Here is a 22,513-nt window from a genome sequence, read left to right as displayed (position 1 = left end):
GCGATCAATTTATGCACTCGTACACAGAGGCACACTTCTATCCGTGAGTTGTAAATACAAATAATACTAAAAATAATAATAATAAAAAATTTAATTGCGAAAAAGCTCGTGAAAGTCGTTGTCGCTTCTGTGCTATATAGCACATATAGCCTATGTCCCTCAGATCCCCTCGATCAGCCTTATTTGGTGCCTTGACGTTCATAATTTCATTTTACGACTTTTTCGCTCCGCTGTCATTTCATTTGTTTGAAATTGAAATCCATAAAAGGCGTACAATTAAAATGCGTGTGCGATTCCGTGTGTGAGTGTGTAGTAAAAGTTTCTTTGTCCCGATCTTTGTTTTTTTGGATATTCGGAAGTTGAGAGCTCCACAACTAGAAGGAGAGATCAATGATCATTGGATGTCAAGACTACCACCTTACATACTTAAATTTATTATGAACTTAGTATTTGTTCTCAGTAGAGGTCGCTTGACCATCTATGCCCTGCAGCCAAAAGATTGGGTATTTATGTGCCGCACAATAGTTGAGATCGGGGACACGCCCAAGTGCACAATTAATTGTTTAATAACATGCCAGGCTGTGGCCAAAGAAACTCAACAGCTCGAAAATCAATTCTCCACTAACGCGATTTAAATATTTCGCTCAATGGTGTAAATCTGTTGATGATTTATAAATCAATTGAAATTGAATTTTTGCCAGCGAAACAGTTGAGCAAATAAATTTATGGTCGACTATGGGAAAAACTGTTGCGTGCCAAAGTGGAAAATCATGGGGCATAAATCTCGTTCCCCAACAATATGCCTTCCAGCCTGACAGATGACATACAGCAGATATGATGGCTATATGGTTGGTCCGACGATCGGTCGTTTGGTTGATCGGTCGGTTGGTGGGTTAGTTGTCCGGAGAATGGGAATGATTCCGAGCCGATAATTGGGCACTTAAGTGGCATTAGCGACGAGCCTCGCAGACTTTTTGAATTGAAAAATGCAAATATTTGAAGGGGCGTTGCCGTGTCCGTTGTTCCTGGAAGTTCAAACAGTGGGCCGAGAAAACTGAAAAGAACTGAAAAGGCAAAGTCAAAGTCGGGCCAACAGCCTTGAAACTGAATACTTCGATTCATTGCCAAACGAAATGCGGCCGTTGCCTGTCAAATGTGTCGTTCAGGAATGCCCCAGGAGGAGCCCCATCGGAATGGGAATCGATGTTTGGGGCGCTTTTGTGGGTGGGCGTGACTTACATTTTGTACACAGCCGTTGAGATTTCGAATTTGTCTTGCTACTACAATACTTCGCTTTTGTCACTGCGCTCTTGTAATGCTGAAAAAGCGCAGCTCAATTTATTTTAATTAAGAACAATAAAAACGCCGCTTCTCGGTAAACTTGCCCCGTCAATACAGCAAACAACCCCCCCCCCCCACCGCCTCATTTCGCTGGCAAGTGCAGCCCCACATTTTGGTGCTGCGGCTGCGCAGAAGGAGTAGCGAGCATAAGAGCCACCACGCACGCACAACCGCGCTCAATCAAAGTCAGGGAGTCGGGTTGACGACTGGCAAGTACAGTGGAAACTTCCTAAGGTGTGCGCCTTTCGATGTAGAAAAATGTGGGGTCTTTTATAATGGAAGGATTCTGGAATTTAATCAGAACTTACAACAGATCTTAACGTACAGATCTTAGTACAGAATCCAATGGTGTTGAACATACACATATTGTTTTTAATAAGAAGTTTAATATTGCTTAACAATATCTTTATTTTGGAAGCTTGACTGTAAAAGGAGGTGGAGGTCAGCCCAAGTTGGTGGTCGCCAAGGGGTTTGGGGGTTGATGCAGTTCGTAGGCAGTTCATGAACTTTGAACAACTTGCAACGCCGAGTCGCCGATGAAAAAGGGAGTGGCATCTGCCACTGACAGGATGTAAATGAGTCCCTTGTTTGTCAACAGACATCTTGTTACATACATATAAAGTACATTTTGTTCATTGGGCGCCTGTTCCCCCCTTGCAACTCATCTGCAGATGAAGAAGTATTAAATTTAAAGGGGTTCAGCGAAGTTGCAGCACATTTGGGGCACGTTCGAAACATATTACTAAACTAACTACAAACACGATTTGGGGTTCAACTCTAGCGAAACAAGCATATCATTATCTATGCCAACCATCCAAAAATTTGTCACGTATCTTCGATTTGTTGCTTTGTCTTACAACTTTAAAGCTGCTGTAAAACTTTTTATGTTTCAATGTTCAAAAGTTTCTGAAAAATCATATAAATACTGTACCCTATATTACACAAATGTACAAAAAACGTGGGATTAATCGAATTACTTGCATAAGTAGATCAACTGTGATCGAAGATAAAGTTAAGTGCACCTTTTTAAGGCCATTTCACGAATCATTAAGGTGTAAATAAGCATTGAAAAGTCTTACAGTTACCCAGCAAGTCAACAAATCAGCAATTTAATTGTCAAAATCTGTGCCTGCAATCAAAACGTCCTCAATGACCCGACAACTTTTGCCACAATTAATAAATCAGCAATAAGTAAACAATGTTCGTTTGACCGATTTTCCAGCAGCTCCAGTTCAAATGACTCGCAGTGGGCAATTTAATGGCTTAAAGACGCGCCTCTAAATCGCCGGCACGTGCTAAGGTTACTCGGTTCGACAAAAGGCGATTTTGGCATTTTGGGGCTCTTCGAACCTATCATTATCTAACCTCAAGTCAACGAGCAGCCCCCGAGGGTCGCTGGTGTGGCTGCCTGAAATATGAATTAATATGGGAAGGGGACTTTGAATCTCTGCGACATGCAAACAGTGTTGTATCTGTGTATATACTATATGTATATGTATGTGTATGGGTATTGGCCAAACAGCCAGCCGGGCACATACGGTCAAGGGTAATGGCACTGGATCAGCGGGCACATCAATCAAATCAATGAAATCGAAGACAACACCAATGGCACCAAACAATCGCAGGGGAACAACCCGTTGACTTTTGCGGGCTTATCGCCATTGTAGCAAATTATCACTGTATTTATTTTTGGATATCGTCTTATGGGATTCGATCGCTCTTCTCACCTATAAATTCGTTGCGAATGCGAATCCGCTCCTGTAGAGTGGCCGCCGAGATGATGACACAGTTGATGAAGGCCAGCAGGGCGGCCTGGTAGTCCAGGGGCGGATGGGCAGCGGCACTCGACAGCTCCAGTTCGTTGATGACAATCTTGAAGCGGTATCGCTGCTTCTTGAGATTCTGCATGGATATTATGATTGAATTAGGACAAATTTAACATTTTATTGTAGATATATCCAGGATATTCATTGAGGGATTATATGTATATCTTGAGATTGGACATGAGTGCTTTTCCTAATCGTTTCTCACCCCCATCAAATGCGTTGTATTCCCACTTACCTTGTAAAATTCTAGGGTTTCGATGGCTCGTGCATATCCATCGGGGCTGTAGGCGCACAGCGCGGAGAGGAGCTCGAAGACCTGCTTCTTGACGGTGGCATTCTGGGTGTCCAGGGCAGCGCCCAGCTTAGCAATGTAGTCACGATTCTCGACAATGTAGTCCAGGCCGATGCGTGAGTCCATCGTGGTGGCTTGGGTTGTTTGGTTTCTACTTTTTTTTTCGGGGGATTCTTTTCTTGGAACGGATCACGTCCCCAAGATGGACGCTTTATTTTTGGGAGGGCAGCAATCGGATCGAATCGAAGTGAGACGATCGATTGGGGCGGCTAGTTGCAAAGGTTGGGGTGCTCGCATGGAATATCTAAGCAGTTCACGTCATGCCGAATGCTGCTCGTGTTCTGAATCTGAAAAACGGGGGAAAAACGGGGGAAAAACAGTGGAAAATTCAGTTAGTTGGGTTCAAGCTGTGATTGCATTTCCGATGATTTAGGCCCTTCAATTCTCGCCCTGTCACGCGTTGTTCCATATCTTGTGGGCCTTTGAAAACTACACCCAATCCCCCTCGATACCCATTTAATTAATTTACGATCGGTTCTCGGGGCACCGAGCTGCAATTGTCATAAATTAATTTCGACCAAGCAATCGCCAAGGGGCGTAACAGATTTTGAATTTTCTATCGGTTTTCGTTTTCGGATATTGGGATTACGTTTCGGAGGCACGATCAAAGGCAACCTTTGGCAATGGCGACGGGTTCCGCCTTCTAGATCGGCATCTCAATTACCAGCAAAAACGATCTCGTTAATTTGTTTACTTTCGATTAGTCGCCGTCTAAACTGCCGACAAAGTCTGTCATTTGGGTTCGCGCACATATTAAAATGCGATTTTTCATTAAAATACAAAGAGTGCCGATAAAATGCTTAACATTTTTGTTAAGAGCCCCGATCTCGAGTGGCACTTTGCGTTATTTGAAATTATAATTTGTGTGTGCGCTAAATGCTCATGTTATTGCCATTGTTGCTATTGTTTTCATTCCCATTGAGATGACTTTTTGAAAAAAAAAAAAACGAGACACATAGGCTGTGCGCTAATGAAATCACATACAACGACTTCGCAATTAATGGACAGACATCACAAAGTGACATCCTTGCGATATGCCTTATTGTCGTCCGTCCGTCACTTAACATGATATTTCCGATAATCCACTCAAGTGGACGGGCAAATTCTCTGGAGGAAAACAGAAAACGAGTTCTCAATCAAAACACAGATACATTCGCCACTTTGTATCTTGTTCTACGCCCGGCTTTCTCATTCCGATTTCGCTGACTTTAGATCTACACTGTGTCACACAACTGGGCTATGAGCTCTACCAATTAGCGAGTGATAGTAATCTCGTAGTTAACCTATGTAAATTTCGCTCTTTAAAGGCTTCGCTTTTATTTTACTGCGATCTAGTCGATATAGAAAAAAAAACAATTTTGGCATGCCATTGTGAATTGGCACAGATTAATAAGATAGATATATATGATTAGGTTTCATAAGGAGAGTTTGTATCTTACAAATCTTCGAGTTTGGTATAATTGATTTGGTAAGCCAAAGATGTTATTTAAGCATTAGCAAGATTTAAAACAAATAACAAAGATATGTGTAAAAAGTATTGAATTTAATTTGAATTTTGTGAGCTAGTGTGCTGCTGCGGCGACTCTAGATAACTTAGCACAACACCCGCACACTTTTAACATCCCAAAGTGATAGGACGATAAATTAATAATGCTTATCTGTAAACTGGTTCCATTAGCCCAGCCAACCAAGCAAGCAGCCAACGTGCTGGACATCACATTATTGTTGCTATTTATTGCAAAACAGCAGCCACCTAAAGGCCAATTGAGTTGTATTTTTTTTTTGTTTTTAAGGGATATTAGCGAAAGGGAACATATATATGCCTGGGAATCGAATTCGCAGTGGAATTGCTTTAGTGCCAGCCGAAATGTTAATGAACCCGCCCCATAACAAATGCGCCAGAGTCTAATTAGAATTTGAGTTGGCCATTTATCTTGCCACAGCGTTTCGGGTAAAAAGCGGGGCGTTGACAGGCGCAAATGACTTGCCCCCTCCGGAGGACAGGTGGCGACTCACTGGCGTCGTCAATAAAATGTCAACCACATGCCCACAAATTGCTGGCTGCCATTGTGGATATATTCACCTCGTCATCGCAACGATGCTGGCAGCCATGTTAAAGTGCAAGTAATAATTCACGAATTTCAAAAGTTTTCCGTCTCTCCGACTCGCGATCGTTTTCAATGCCTCGCGACATTATAATATTGTTGTATAAATTATGCGGTGGCCCACGGGGCGTATGGGGTATGGGCTATGGCGAATGGCTAAATGTGATTAAATGTTGTGCAAACTGCAGGTTTCTGGGCTGGGCCACTAGGCCGCTTTTCAAATCACTTGGGTTGGGCTGCGGAATTCATTTGCTCATCAGCAGGAAAACAGTGTCTAGGATACTTGACCAACTTGGCTGGGAAATCAAGACAAGTGCTTGAGTATATCTCTACAAAGGTAAACAGCTGAAGAGCAACTACCGTGGCCACATCACTTGCTGTTGCAATAGGCGCAAGGTCGTTCCACATATGTGTTTCTGATGTCTGGCACCTGTAACAAATTGTAGCAAATGAAGCTGCAGCCGGCCAAAGTGGTCGTCTCTGCGTTTTTTTTTTTCTCTTTTTAACCATTTTCAAACGGGTGTGTCTGCAGCTCTAATCTCGAAAAGCAACTGTTGCACAGTTTTCATAAATTTTTATTGAATTTTTATGGCTGCAGGCAGGCGTCATCGTCGCATTGAATTTGCATGTTGATGTATGCACACAAAGCCACACCAAATAAATAAACATAAACATAAAATATAAAATAAACAGCCATTGAGAAAAGTGTTCGGCACTCAATAGTAAATGCTGATGATAAAAGTGCTTCGAATATGGAAACTTGGTAAAAGTATCATTAGGCTAATAGCAATAATTTATCCCTGTCAGCCGCAGCGAACATCTTGATCTCTTGATTCAAATAGTTTAATCTCAGACCGAGCAACTTCATTTGAGTTGTTTATAAGCCAAGCTGCTTATCAACAAACGCCACGCAATTGTGAGAATGTGTCTGGGAACCGAACTGAAAACAGAACAGACTCTTTGTTGTGCAGCTTTTGAGATCAGTAAATTGAAAAAAAAAAAAACAGAAAAACAGACCGACTTGGAGTCATAACACTTGACGACGCATCAGCAGCAGCGGTCGCAGCAACATCTCGCAGCAGCCGCAACACGACGATGTCTCCGACTTCGAGTTGCAATCAAAACACGATCTTGGCGCTCAGCATTGACCTTATGACTTCTAAAATCGGTAATAACATCTTTACAGCGCCATGTGGCACTGCCGATGTGTTTCCAATATGAGCTAAAAATACGAAATTCAAGCTGCGAAACGGCGGTGTACTTGAAATTGGGATACATTTTATAGCCTTAATATATATATGTATGTACTATATGTACAGATTGCCATTTTCAATTCGATGCGACTCATTCATGGGGCCACAAAAGTGGAAGGCACTCTCGTGAGCTGTACAATCATTGTTAAAGGATACCTGCCTTGCACATTTCGGTTATATGTCAAGTTTAAGTGGCAGATGCGAAGGTCGCGACACGGAGCTGCAACTCGGAGGCGTTGCAAATTGAGCAATTAGGGCGTGGCCGGAGTACGCCTCATTTGCACTTACTTGACTTAATTCGTCAATTAGCCGCTGCTAAGGTAATCACAGACCAGCTGGCCAACTGGGAAACTGGACAACCTCATCCACTTCAGATTGAGATTCGAATTCGTGGGCGTTCAACAGCCAAATTCAAGAGCCACAACAAAGCAAATAAGTTTAATGATTTGCTCCGCGTGTATATTGTATGGTCAACAAAGAACATTTGACTACGAAAATAAATGAGATGCAGCCCACGGGTCCAAAAAACAGTCGAAAAAAAATTAGTAAAATAGTGCGTAGGTTTTGCATTTCGATGAAACAAAACCGCAAAGACCCCACAAAAAGCGAAGCTTGTTTGAAACTAAGATGATTCTATTTTCAATGGGATAGAGTCGTATTGTGATGACTATGTAAATTTCGAAATCTACCAGATATAACATCTTCACTGGCTTTAACGATAACAACATAAGTAATATTGCTGCCTTGTAATAATATTATTATTTACTTATGTAACAACTGGATATTTGTAAAGTATGTCTGCACTCTTGATTTATGTTAATTGAGATCTATGCTTATTTAAAGAATATGAGTACCTAAATTGTTAAATATTTTTTTTTTTTTTTGTAATCTACAAAGGTCCAAGTGAAATGTTATATTTCTATTAATATTTGTTCTTTTCGAAGCCTCCCCATTCCCATTTGAAAAGGGAGATTATCCGTGACTTTCTTGATTGGATTTCATTGGGTTCGCCGCGTGGCGCTAGTTGACATCTGACAGCAAAAAGCGGGCAGAGTCACAATTTTGGGAAACGAACACACTAGGGGGGAACTCCCCCAACTCTGTTTGCCATTGATGAGAATTTATGAACTCACAGTCACACGGACTTTCGGGTTAAATGGACTCAACTGGCAATGACGGAGCTGTGCACTTGGCTGCCAGTGAAAAACCCATCAAATGTGTCAAAAGCCGCTTCATTGGAAAATTTTCTATTGTTTTAGGGCTTGTGTTTTCGAATTCGGTGGATCTGTGCGCAAGCGCCGTTAAAAGTGTGAAAACGTAGCAAACACGCTGTTCGGTATCAGAAAATTGGGTCTGGGCCCGTTTTTTAAGCCTATAAAATATAAGGCGCTAATGGGCCATTTTCACGCTTATTTACACAATGGAAAAGCGAAAGTTTTATTTATTGGCGGGTCATGGATTTTCAAGCGTTCGCATGGTGCAGCTGTCAGAAATTCTGGGGCCACCAAAGTGCATAAATATGTTCAAAGGCTTGCACTTATGCACTTATGACAGCACCCAAAACATGCAACAAGTTTGGCCGCATTTACAGGTGCCCAGAAAAAAAAAATATTTAACAAATTGTGCGACATGCAAATGTACGTGTAAAGTGGTCAATGTCCACTTGAGTGCCCCCAAAAAAAAAAAAAAATCACAAAATATATTTGAAAAATAAAGTTACCTGGCATGCCGGCCAAAAAGACCCAGGGCCAATCGACAATGAGCGCTAATTATGCTGAGAGATCGCTTGCCAAAAAGGTTCAATGCACCGCTGCAGCATTTCAAATCCCTTGTTGACCTTAACTTTGAATTGTCAAAATACAAAAGTTCAAACAGACACAAAGCTTCGAACAATGAGCACAAAGCGAAAGACACACAAAAGAAGTGAGCCACGGAAACCTACATACTTTGGCCCAAACTCAAAAGGGTACACGCAAAATTAAGTTAGGACCACCTGGCATAAAGAGCCATGAAAACTTAAAGTTAATATCAATTAATAGTTAGACAATGATACTTTCAATATTGGTTTTTATGCGCTTATTAAGATTGATCGAGTTAAGAACAGATGGCATTCGCAACTAGTGTTTTAACCCATTTCTGTTTGGAGAAATGCTTAAACAATAGAATCATATTTTTTCCAGTGCATCGCTGATTCGTTTGAAAAGTGTTGGCCATATATGCAGGCTGCATAGATTCAGATTCTCGAGTTTGCCGCTCGGATGGATTTGGATGCTGCTGCCACCGCTTTGACATTGACTTGTGGTTTCAGTTGCCGCCACTGCCGCATTTCAAGTTTTCAGCTGCTCAGCTTTTCAGCTCTTTTTTTTTATTGTAGCTTCCAACAAAATAGTCGTGTGTGTGGGCTGGAATTGTTTTCCTCACTTCATTCATGGATTCGAAAACCCGCTAAAATGATTAGTCAGCTTCTTGGCTTTTGGGGAGCAGCTCGGCTGGCTTTGCAGCGATTTAGGTGCGATTCTTGCCACAATTCGTATTATTTTTGCGTGGTCTCTCTGTCGTTTGTCCTTCACAAACATTTGTTTGGACCGCAGCTCACACGAACTGCTATTGTGGTTTACGGCATCTGAGCCCGAACTTCCGCATGAATACTCGTAGATCATACATGGCTTATCGCTACATCTTGATACTATATTTAGCCCGCGAGATTAGGCGAGTTTATCTCGCCTTTGTGCCACAGAGGCAGCTTGTCATTGAGGCGCCCACAAATGGTGGCAATGAGTCACAGAGGGAGAAATTTGGCGTCATCAATTATGATCAATTATTCTAGAAAAAATATAGCTATGCTAGAACTAAAAGTTTGTATTTCAAATCACAACTAATCAGTGCATAATAAGATTGAGTTACTTTATAAATTCAAGGAATATATGTACCCATTTTAAATGTATAAATAATTTAGCATTTAACAAATCTAGTGAAATTTGTTCTCTGTGCTATCTCAATTTGGAGTTGGGCCACCAGTTGCCATTTATGTAAGTTCGACATTTTGCAGATCTATCCCCAGCAGCTGCACTTGACTATCGTTAGAATAACAAAGTTAAACAAAGCCCATACAGACTGCATAAATTAAGTGCCGAGGGGGTAAAAAAGATATCAGGTGACAAGCGTGAAAAGCGCTGTTCTGACAGACAGACATTCGTATATAGAGTCGAGATTAAAGGCCAGCCCAAGTGCCTTCGTTACTTTTCACCTTTTAGGCACCAGTCGCTGCACTTGCGCAATTCCCCGATCACCAGGCTACAATCCACAATCCTCAATCCCCAATCCGCGATCCACAACAATCGCAGCGATCCTCATCACAGCGCCAACTCGAACTTGAACTACATTGCATTGGACATCAAAATAAATACATAATCGTAAATATAAAAAAAAAACCATGCGCATTGCTCCCATTTCTTTGGCGGCACAGGCCACACCACGTGACTGGCGAATTTGTTGGTCAATGTTTGGCGGTCGTTGCTGTTTTTTATTTTTCTTAATTTTCCTCTCTTTTTTGGGGCACAAACCGTGGCAGATTGGCCAGCTTATGAGGGGCAGCCGAGTAAGAGAGATACATCCACTGATCTCCAGGCAGCCGCATCGCCCACAGCGCCGATGCTTTGGCTTTGTTGTTTTTAACACTGGGTGGCAGTGACACTGGCGGAAAAGTTGGGCCACAAGCAGCCAGCCTTCCAAGAAATATGTTTAAAATATATTGAAAATATTTTAAATAGTGAAAATAGCATAGTAGAACATTGAAAAACATAGGCATGCCTGAAAATGTCTCATTTCTTTTCAAGATCATTTAAAAATGTTACGTTTGGTATGTTTTCTTATTTTGAATTTTTCTGTTTTGCGATATTTTCATATAAAAAAGGGTATTCACAATTCGGTGCTGTGTCCCACAATGTTTACCTCATTGTTGCCTCGTGAACTTGTAACTGAATTGTAACCTGATATTTGCCAGCACTAACTTAACTATTTCGTTGCATTGTCTTCTTGTTGGCTTGGTTATGCGCTCGCTTTGGGCTATTTATAAAATGGTAAGCGTTTTAGCTGACTACGACCATTGTCTCGCAATTAAGATTTCATTGTGAGATTTCGTGGCATGGGCCACACGGCGTATGCGCGATTCGAATCAAACGCAATTTGCACAGCCACTTGCAGCAGCGCTCTGAGCATCAAACATGCAATAATTTGTTTAATTAGGCGTAAATGACGCTGACAGCGCTGCCAGCTCCGTCGGCATCGTGGCTCTAATGGAGCGTGGCTGATTTTAATAGCTTGTCGGGTTGGCTTTAACCTTACGGTGCAGTGCGGTGCGGTGCAGCTTGTGGTTGTGGCAAGTGATTCGCAATTGCAATTGCAACAGCCACACCCCAACGATCGCCCAGCCATGCTAATGCCATATTCTTGTTGCAAAGTTGCAGTTGCAACCGAAAATGCCATAAAAAAGTACAGAATTACAGATACACATGCCCCGGACACATGTCTGCCAATCGCACGGATCGTATCGTATCGGATCGCATTTGATTGCACCCCAATCGATCTTTGGATGCCTTTGCCATTCACGACGATAATTCAATTAATTGCGAAAATGTCCTAGAGACAAATTCATATTCACAGCAGACGGCGATGGCGACGGCGACGGCAATTGCAACAAAGTGCAAATGTAGCGGTCGTGTCTGCGATCGTGTAGCTTTTCATTAAATTTCATTAAATTCTTTTATGCGATGCCAAAGCAAAAATCAGCAACATTAAGCATTGCAACATTTTTGCCATTGGATTGGATTGCCACGGAGTGTGGAGTGTTGGTAGTTTGCAGTTGTAGACGGCTGGTGATCGCGATCGCTGGCTGATCTTCGCTCCTCCGATCTCTGTGCATTTTATGACTTTGATTTATTTGTGCAAATTATTTTTAAGCTGTTACATGACTAGCAGGGATCCCTGGCTCTCGAGGAAGTGTCTGCATGAGGAGCCGGCGATCGGGAATCGGTGATCAGTGATCAGTGCAATTTGCCATTTCCCATTTCTCATCGCTCATCGCTCATTGCCCGTCCAAGTTATTAGCTGTCTGCAATTGTCAGCGTTCGTTTGACGGCTTCGCTCCCAATTTCCAGCTCAAATCCAATCCGATTGCATCCCAAAACCCGCAGGCGCATTTCCAATTACGTAAGCCAGTGATCTCTCCATCTGTCTGGCTGAAGATCAGCTGCCTTAGCTGTGCATAATTTCAATTTGACAAAGCACATACGATCGATGGCTGTGCTGATAGGCGCCATAAAACTCGATCTCAGGCCCCCAGGCTACGGCATTTCCCTATCTCCCCCAAATTTACCCACCCATACTCCCCATCAAAAATTAAAATCTAAAAACTCAAGTCCATTGCATGCCCATTCAGCGTGCTTAATTACTTTTTGGGGGAGTTCGGCTATCTTCGATTATCGACGCCGTATGGGAACCGTGATTGGATATGGATTTGGGATGGGTATTGAGCACGGACATCCGCGTACGTGCCTGGCATTGGCAAACTCAGTTTCTGGACACGTCCAGATGGGCATGTCCGCACTATCTCCATTTAAGTTGTTGACCTATAAATTCTTAGCTAACACTATCGCTTGGAATTATAAATAGACCCTAACTGAACATAAAACTAATAAAGAAAAATGCCAGTTAATTAGTTTTGTTTTGATATAAGATTTTAGGAACATTTTAATGAAATCTTCCTAATCAACAGTTGATTTAAGCAAAGCACTTATCACAATTATTTCCACCCCCATTGTTTATGCACAAAAATGAAGTCTGAATGCTGTTGTTCACATGTTCACAACCACACAATTGGCCAAAGTAAACAAATCGACGGAGTTTGGACAGCGTTTAAAGTGGTGCAAAAATTACGCACCCACGATTTGAAGAGCATTCACGTTTCGTTGGCTTGTTTCCTTCCTGTCTGAGGCCTATAGGTATACGGTATACGCCTTCAAACCGCAAAAAAAAAAACTGTTGCTTAATGAAAACAAATGAATTTATGAGTTTTTGTTTCTTTATTCGTACGAGAGCTACCCCAAATCCCCCCATCGCAAACTTACTTATCCCATGGATCGCAGCATTGGCATTGGCTTTGTCTCCCACTCGGCGTTTTATGGCAAAAACTTGGATTACGCACTTTTGCGAGCGGAGAGCGCTTTATTAGCACCAATGACCGTGTTGTTATTACTTGAGTTATTGTAATGCCGATGAGGCGGTCGCATAAATTATTGTAATTTTGCCGTTACAGTTATATTCAGACAGTCGGTATTGGGGTCTAAGGTCCGACCCATTTGGCGACGATCGATGTGATTGATCGGTTTGTAATTGGCTGCGGCGATGTTTTGATGGGCACACCAAATAATAGGTAAGAAATCTCTGGATTTTCGCTTTTTGGTAGCAAAGTTCAAATGAGTTTCTTCCGATGAACCTTGGACCGATAGGCTGTTTGGTGTCACTTTGGTGTCGCGCGCAATTTGGCTAAGTGTATAGACGACAAGGAGATAGAAAATAACCATGATTGGAAAATATAATATATATATTTGAAACAAAGTTTTCTAGAACACATAATTGAATTTATGTTGGACAAAGTTTAATTGATATATTGCTCATTGTTTCAGAGCGATTTTCTGCTCAGTGTAGAGAGCAGCAAGAACAGCCCGCCGAGACCGAGATACAAAGATACTTTTAGCCGCACACGCAGCTGCGGAAACGTAAAGCAATGTAGGTGAAACAAGTTCCAGTTCCCGCAAATGCCAAACTCAAGAGCCCGGCCATCGGCAATCCGCAATCCACTCGCTCGTATAGATGCAAATCAATAGCAGATTTTGGGGCCTTAATAGAATTTTTTTTTTTCGAGACGGCAGTTGGAAACCGCAACGCCAAAACGGCAACCGCAGCTCAGACAAACAAACCCAAAGGCGCCGTCGCAAACACTTTGCTCACAGAGCACCGCAAAATACCCAATAAGAGCTAGAAAAAATTGGAAAATAAAATAAAATATAAACCCAGGGCGGCACTTGACTCGAGACAGAGGGATTAGAAAAATCCGAGAGCTGTTTGTTTTGTAAGCCAGACGCTCTAACTTATGCATATATGTATCTCGTCGATTAGCCGAGAATTTCCGCTTTCGATCGACTGAAGCTCGTAAATTAACGAAAATTTAATAAGAGTCCGCAACTGCAGCCGAGATGTTCCCAGAATAACCAGTGACCTTGGGCAAATAAAAATCTCAGACAAAAGCCAAACTGCCACATGTCGTTCGCCATTAAATAAATATTTATGCTCGTGGTCGAGGGTAATAAAACTACAGAAGTAGTCACAAATAAATCAGCTGAATTAGCAATGTGGAGGGGTACACCCTTTTTGCCCATTGATCATTGAATAGTATAGTATTATGCAACTTGTGGAGCTCTAAACGAGGCTTTATTAACCGATAATTGGAGCTCAAATAAGGCCTGATTCGCTTTTTGTACAAACAAGTTCGTTTCCATCGTATTGATTGATATTAGCCATCCATCCATAAGGCATCCAAATTTCGTCCGTGACATAAAATATTTTCGAGACCCCGCGTGATTCACAATGTTCTTTACACTAATGTTTTATTTGTTTACTTGTGCGGGAGGGTAATAACATTAAATAATGATTTTTTATACGCCATTCCTCAATTGTGTTTGCTCAACCTTCGATGTTCGCTTGACATTTTATTGACGCATTATTTGTCTGCGCTTTTTTTACGAATTTGCTGCTGTCTTCGATTTTTGCGAAGAATGCAAATTTCCGAGATCGGTGATTATGATTAAATTATGCAGAATAATAATACAAAAAAAAAAAAAAAACTGAAAAAATGGCAAGCAAACAAATTAGGCGGGCGTATAAAAATTTCACCTGCTGACAAGTCGGGCCAAGGTAATCGGCTTCGCCAGCCGCCAAATTTGGCCAAAGCCGCCCTAGAAATTGTTTTCAGATAAATGGCGAAAAACTTGGCTAATGGATATTGGGTATCTAGAAAGTGGAGTGGCGTAGCCCAAAAAGCAAACTGGGCCAGCTAATCGGGGGGCGGAAGTGCAAAACCATCGTCTCTCTCTCCCAATATCTACATATATATATTTCCATATCGGTTCTACGAATTATCCAACGATGTCGGTCGGCATCCAACAAAGTCAAAAGACTAAGTCAATAATTACACAGTAACCGGTGTGATGGGCGATTCCTCCAATGGCATTAAGCGTTTCAAAGCGTGAAAAGCGCTTCCTATTATTAGTTTAATTTGTTTTGGGCGCGCAATTTAATTTATATAACAATAATCGTTTATAAATGATAAATTAATATGGGAAACAAATTGTATGGGCGGTCGATAGCTTCGAGCTTAAAACTCAAAGCTGAAACCTGGGAGCTCTCATCTCTCGATCGTCGAAACGATGTTCCAGCGCCAAGTGGTCGACAAGTTGCCAAAATTGGCAAGGCTTAAATGGACAACAATGAGCAACAACAGCAACAACAGCTACAGCGGCTTGCAACTTGTAATCAGTATTGTTTTTGTTGGCCAACTTGGAGCTGGTTAGTTATTTCCTATCCGCCTTTGTTGCTCGTATATTTCACTAGACTGTGTGGGTTGCCTTTCGGATGGGTCAGCTGGCAGTAGTCGCTATTCAGTGGTCTTTGGTCTTTGGGCTTTGGGCTTTCGCATTACGCATACGCCATGCTGGCTTTGATTTCTTATTTGCTGAATGGACGGACAGGCGAGAACTTCCAAATAGGGAACGCAACTGAAGCATGGCGAATTTGGCTTTGTTGCGATTTCTTTTTTATTCAAATTTGTTTTTTCGGCCAACAAAAGGGTGAAACTTAAGTGAAGGCTCTCTCAACTCTCGACTTCCTGCATTAAGAATCCTAAAAAAAACTATTTATTTACAACATCCATACCTCTACCTTACGCCATTCGAAAATGACTTTAAGGGAACTTTAAATGGGCTGATTTATGGCTATTTGATGAGCACATTAACCGGAGGAGCAACACCCCCGCCCCCATCTCTTTCTACAGCCTTTAAAAGTTATTACATATTTAAGTTTATTGTTGCTGCTTTTGTATGCCAGGCACACGAAATAAAATAACCAGCAGCTTCAGTCAAATTCTTATGGGTTTTTTTTTTCATTCAATATTCAACTCTTTCGTTGATCGTAATATGTGTGTATAGTGTGTGTACCGAGTGTGTACTTTATTATTAATTTTAAACGTGGGCTCGCAACAACACGAAACACCCACAGCATTTGTCAAGTTGCTTGGATTCTTTTCTTCATCGGTTTCTCAGTTGTGTTTTTTCCTGTTTTTCGTTCTTGGCTGCTGGCCGCATTTGTTATTACTTTTTGTGGTTTTGTTGCAGCGTTTTTGAATGCTGTATGCTATATGCTGGATTCTGTGTTCTGTGTTCTTTGCAGATTAATACTTGCAATTTGAACATTTCAGCACGTCGACGTCGGCGCCTTTTTTTCTAATTGCAAACGCAAATTACTCATACGCCGCGTTGTGCTCGCATAATTATCGCTTATTGCCACATCAAATCACTGGCTGGCGTGGGCAGTTGGCTTGGCTAAAAAAAATTATAATGAATATGAATGAAACGCGGCAAAAAGCGCAAAGAATCATATAGCAGTTGCCAAGTGACAACTGCGCATCCTCCCGTCAGCTGCTGCATAACAATTATTCTCGCATTTAAGCAGCCATTTTACTTATTGTTTAGCAAATATCTTGGCTTCGCTCTCCCTGCAATGAATTGCCTTTATGCGCTCATTTGCATATTAAATAAGCGGCTGCCACTGCATCGGTGTTGGCTGCAATCGCCGTTGTTGTTTATACCTTATTTTGTTTTCTATCGTTTTCATTTAACCATTTTGTTTTTTTTTTTTGTTTTTTTTTTGTTGCTTGTTGGTTTCCAAGCGGCAGCAGCTGTCGTCAATGCAAAGAACGTTGTTGGCGCTGATCGTAGGTTGGCCAGCCGCGTTACGCGAGGGAGCCGCGATTTTTATTAGTATTCTCCATTTGGCTCGCTGACGCAAAGAATCGAAGCGATGTTGCATAAGTTGGAAGTGGTTTAGTATGCCCTTCGCACTCGAAAACCCACAGTATTGAATGAAATGTGATAATTTGATCGTAAATATCTAAACAATATGCTTTAGTCTAGCGTAAATACATCACAACTAACAGAAATGTATTGGTATTTATCATAAATACCTACCCACTTTTTATTCACGTTTGAGTGTCGAAGAATTTGTATAATTAATTTTTAAGAAGCAGGTGGAACATTCTGAGTAACTAAATACGCATGCAAAGAAATGTTGAAGGTGAAAATGAATAAAAAATTTGATGAAGCGATCAAATTTATCAAGATTAGCTAGCAACAATAAAATGCTGAATATTTGGGTTATGAATATATCAAATGGCATTCGCATACATTATAAAAAACTATAGCTAATTGGTCTTAATCTGGCGAGACCACTTCACTTTAGATTAAATCGGAAGCAGACAATAAATCAGTAATCCATAAAAACAGAAGCCCTGCGCAAATAAATTCTATTGCGGAATTTTATTGCAATCGAGTTAATTATTGACTAACTGCCTCATTGCCCATCCCTCACTAACCAGCGATCTCGATGCAATTAGTCAAGCTGCCCAAGCCAATTAGTCACAGAGAATTTCCAGTTAAAGCCAAGCTTGAGCTCAGCTCAGCTCTTTGTAAGCTGTTTTGGGTGGCTCGGCACACTCATCCGTAGATCGGGCTGGATTTGACTGCCTTTTTAGGCCCTCGGAGCTTAGATAACAATTAGAGAATAAATTCACTTGGACGCATGCTAATTTCAATATTTATTGGCCGACAGACAAAGGAAAGTCAGCTAGCGAAGCGCCAATGCTGGGTGACTATTTCAGTGAGTTTTTGGTGAAACAAGTAGTTGAATTTCCTTTTTCAAAGCCCAGCTATTGACAGGCAGAGAGTTATACTTATCTCTGGGCTGGTGTTAGTGTGTGAGTGTGACATTAAACCACACACAAACAAGTCCGCCATATTTGGCAATTGACTTTGCAGCCAGCCAGCAGTGCTATTCGCGATATATATATATCTACTATATATGCACGGGAAAATGGGAACAGGTCCTAATGGAAATTTGGTTAAAAAATCATAGAGCCATTTTGGAACATACAATGAAGAACGTCATTCAAAAGCCAATAAAATATCAACTTAAAATGCATATTTTACTGCAATCATAAAGTTGTAGTGATATTTCTCTCTCTGTACCCAGTTAACATATATGCGTGCTTGGGTTTTTTCTTCTTTTAACTGTTTGCGCTGCCCACATGCGATGGCCTGGGGTTGATAAATAATTTTAGTTTTATAAACACAAATTGACACTTCAAATTGTTTGCCAAAAAACCGAAACGCAACAGAGGTGCGGAGAGAACGAATCGAGAAATGAAATCAATTTGAATTAAGCCGCTCCGCTTTGAAGCGATTTCTTTGGCCTCGAGGGGTGGAACCTGCCTCGATTTTGGCCATATGATATTGGGCATATCATGACTGAAAACACTTCTCAGAATCGGAATCCGAAAGGCAGGTAGCCGCCCCACTTGTTCTTATTCTTTTTGGCCGCCCTGGGCTCCTCCGAAAAAAGAAAAAAAAACTGCGAATCCGATTCGTATCGGCAAAGATCTGAACACGGCTTCCAATTCCCTCAGGGCATCGAAATGGAACCAAAAACTCGCCTTTTGGCAGCTTAGGATTTTCAGATTTCAAAGAGCAACGCAATCGTTATTGCCGCATTATGCTCGCGTTAATTAATTGTTTATTTGTCTTGCGATTACCACCGATTTTCGTCATGCAAATGGGGTGTTTGTAATTACAGGCGGGCTTCGCTATAGGTAACTGATCGTGGGGTGATCATTTATTATTTTTTTATTAAATATTAAATAAACATATTTTGTTGTTTACAGCCCATAAATGTTGTATCTAAAGGCGCAATGATTTTTCGAATAATTTTGGGGAATCATTTTAAGATATTCAAAATACTTGAGTAATTCATTGAATATCAATACTGTTGTTCATAATATTGACATTTTTGATCATTTTTGTTCACTTTAAATATCGACTAAGTAATATAATAATTAAATAACTCAGGCTAGGAATGTTATGATTGGAGTGAGAAGTGTTCAGCACAATTTCTTAAAATAATCGTTATAATCGTTATTTTTTATAATTTTGATTGCTTTAAAAATATTTTGTGGGCGTCGCGGGGGAAACTCATTAGTGCCATGATTCATGGAGGGCGCCATTCTTATCAGCATTATGGTTCCGCGTAATTGATCTAGTTTTGTGGCGATCGCTGCATTCTACGCTGCATTGGAGGAAATGTTGTTGGTTGTGGTGATTGGTAGTAAATATTATCTCAGCTGACCGCGACTAACGGGCAAACAAAAAGGCGACTTAATAGGCCACAGATCGTCACTTCGATAGCGAGCGCGTGGAAATGGAAAACTCACCATGGGAAATGCGGTGGGGAAAAACACCTGCTGGCTGGCTGGCTGTCGATCCAATTGGGTGCGCAAATCGGGTTTGGATCGGGAATGAATTTCGTTTATCGTACTTATCGAATGCACTTTGTTTCGCTTTTATTCAGAGGTTCTTGCTGCTTGCTGTGTTTTTTTTTTTTTTGCCGCTTGCTGCCACTTTGCGGTTGCTCTTGCTGCCGTTTTAATTAGCAATACAAACACATTAGCTAATGCACACACGCGACACACAGCCACATGAAATTGGCGCCCACGCAGCAGAAAAGGCCAAAAGCAAACGCGTTTATTGAAAACGCAGCACAGAACTCGCGAATCGCGCTGCCTCAAAAGCCAAAATCAAAATCAAAAACCAAAACAAAATAAAGCTGTTGGCTGCACATGCACTTTGCATTTGCATTCGCAGTCGCCGCTGAGCGGAGAGTTCTCGGCTCAAAACAACTGAAAACAACGCGAAACAACACTAAACACCACGAGAAAACATCTCACACCTGCTGCCGGATGCCGAATGCCAAATGCCGGATAACCGATTCGTTCGAGTGATCGCGAGTGACTGAAGTAACGGCGAGCTTGCGCGGCTTGATTTTCTACCGATCGCCCGATTGCGCGCGCTCCAAACGCTGGTAACCGGTTCGCGAACCAGTTCCGAATAACAGAGAGGCACACAGTGAGCATAGTTGTAATTTTAAATAACCGTTAGGATTTGTCGATTTTAAAAAAGTAATTTATTAAACGTAATGTATGTTTCAATATTATCAATATTATGGAAATATAGCAGCTTAAAGTTAGTTACTTATTATTAATACTTATACTGTACGTAAACGATCAGCCAAAAGTGTTGTTCCTTTTCGGTAATACAAACTTTCAATTAACAATAGTACAAATTTAAATACGATTTTTAATGATTTTGATTTCATTTCGAAAAAAAAATAAAGAGATACCAACAGTATTAAAATGTACTATTTAATAAGGTTTCTAATATTTTGTATTTAATTCTAATCATTTTTACAATCAGTAATTTTTCTAGTTTTGCTTAACTTGATAGATCACAAATATTTTAAACGGCGCGCCAAACTCATCAACTGAGTTAAATAGATATCGATAGTTTTCTATCGTCTGCGTTTCGCTGTTACTGGCAATGAGCATTCACTGTAGTACCATAAACTTTTTAGGAGCCCTGGTTTCAACCAAACCGAAAATTGGCGCCAAAATTTGAATTCAAATTGAATTTAGAATTGTATGCTCCAAAAAAGAAGTAAGCATCCTTTAAATTGTAAGTAAAACACATATGAAACGCCAACTGAAATTGCGTAAAACTGTAAATTAAACTTAATTTGTACAAGCGTAAATGCACTCTACGTCGCAATACAATTATTAATAAAATGCAGTGCTAAATGCATGACTTTGAAGTACGTAAGTTAAAGAAAATGTCTTATTCGTAAGAACGAAATCACGAGTGTGATATTTTGGACTAGCAAATCCTTGCGTTGCCCCCGAATGCAATCTCTACCCAAATTCGACAACAGTCTCGACTTGTTTATGGAAATGGTTGATGGCTCAAACAAAGTTTATTTTCAAATGACTTAAAACTAGCTCGAATAACGCTCAACATGTGATGGTGGTGGTGGCAAGCCCATCTAGAATCGTCCTTGACCCTGGCGACTCTCCTGCTGGGGATGGGTGCGGATGTACTCCAGTGACTTCAGGATGGAAGCCGGGATTGGAGGAGGTGTGGGCAGATGGGCGCCGGCCGGGTGGTAGCCATTGCTGTCGGCGGTGTAGGTCAACTGGATGAGCTGGCCATCGGGGGCGTAGTAGGCGTTCGAGCCGCTGGCATAGTAACCACCCACGCCCGATTCCTGGCCAGCGATGCCATTGGACGTCTGGTACTGATAGGCATAGCTGCCATCCTCCTTCAGGTCGCTCTTATACTCGCGAGTCTCGGCTCGGGCGTCGAAGGAGTCGGCCTGGACACAGGAAACAGCCAGGGCGGCGACGGCAAGGACGAACTGTGGACGGATAAGGATAATGGTAGTTGAAAGAGTTTTCCTTCTGGTCGAACAAAAAAATCCTGAACTCACGAATTTGTTCATTTTTTTTTTTTTGTGAATTGGTGATTGGGCTGGGGGCTGACTTGTTGTCACTGTGAACTCGCAACGAGAATGAATATGACCGAATTGGCCTGGCATGGCATTTATAGCATTTTGGCACGCCAATCATTTTGGGCCGGGCACTCGCAGTCGCCGCAAAAACGCGTATAATTTGCAGCATTGAACCTGAACTGCCCCTCTCACAGATACGAAAAAATACCCACACACTGGCACTTAAAGACTCCGCTGGAGACTCTTCGCTGATTTTAGTGCTTTAGTGCTGTTGGTGTATGTGTGAGATAGTTTTTTGTTGCCCATAAACTTTATGCTCCTTTTTGTTCAACTTGTGGGTAGCCGGTTAATCAATTCTTGTGTCTGCGGCGAGGGGTTAATTTTTCATTAACACCTCCGCAAGTTGTTTTGGTTAGCGCAATTTGTAGCTGCCCCATCGCTTTATTTCCTTATAAAATGGTTAACCCGATTACTCGCAAATTATTTTAAAGCGCCTGGCTTTGTGGCAGGATCATTTATAAATGTTGCGCCTAGTCCCCGTTGCCAAATCATATGCGAAACTTTATAATAAATCGTTCGTAGAATCGGCGAAATCGATTAAGAACCTCACATGCTGGGTCAACGCATCCATTTATTACAAAATCACCAAGCGCGTCCAAAAATGGAAAAGCCAAAAAACCGAAACCGACGAAGTGGCAAGCAACCTTAGCTTGCTGCAAAAGCCAGACGAACGACCTTGCCACCAATATTGGCAGACTGTCCGAAAGTACGACAGCTTATCGACAGCCAAGCCGGCGAGTTTGTATTAAGTTTTGATAAGAAAACTTGCGATGAACCAACGACGAAGATGACGTGACTCACGGGGATCACGAAGCTTTTGGGGGAAAATTGGGGCTTTAACCTCGTTTCAATCGGAAA

General features: G+C 41.5%; 2 protein-coding genes across 3 annotated transcripts in view; both read right to left on the bottom strand.

The window, feature by feature from the left end:
* Positions 1 to 20,052, bottom strand: part of form3 (formin 3) — a 28,480-nt gene extending 8,428 nt beyond the window's left edge. For both annotated transcript variants that reach the window (NM_001104057.1, NM_001014571.1), the window contains exons 1-3: positions 19,470 to 20,052; positions 3,403 to 3,806; positions 3,069 to 3,243 (exon numbers count right to left, since the gene is read on the bottom strand). In NM_001104057.1, coding sequence (NP_001097527.1) covers positions 3,069 to 3,243; positions 3,403 to 3,585 — 358 coding nt within the window. In that variant the 5' untranslated portion in view covers positions 3,586 to 3,806; positions 19,470 to 20,052. The remainder of the gene's footprint in view (positions 1 to 3,068; positions 3,244 to 3,402; positions 3,807 to 19,469) is intronic.
* Positions 20,053 to 21,028: 976 nt separating this feature from the next.
* Positions 21,029 to 21,666, bottom strand: Cpr65Ec (Cuticular protein 65Ec). The gene is made up of 2 exons (NM_139820.2): positions 21,575 to 21,666; positions 21,029 to 21,502 (listed from the first exon to the last, which is right to left on the bottom strand). Exons 1-2 carry the CDS (start codon positions 21,584 to 21,586, stop codon positions 21,131 to 21,133), a joined length of 384 nt encoding a protein of 127 aa, NP_648077.1. The 5' UTR covers positions 21,587 to 21,666; the 3' UTR covers positions 21,029 to 21,130.
* Positions 21,667 to 22,513: the final 847 nt, after the last annotated feature.

Source organism: Drosophila melanogaster, chromosome 3L (genome assembly GCF_000001215.4).
Source record: "Drosophila melanogaster chromosome 3L".
In the NCBI taxonomy this organism is placed as follows: Eukaryota; Metazoa; Arthropoda; class Insecta; order Diptera; family Drosophilidae; genus Drosophila; species Drosophila melanogaster.
The sequence above is the reverse complement of the archived record's forward strand: the minus strand, read 5'-3'. Positions and strand labels throughout refer to the sequence as shown.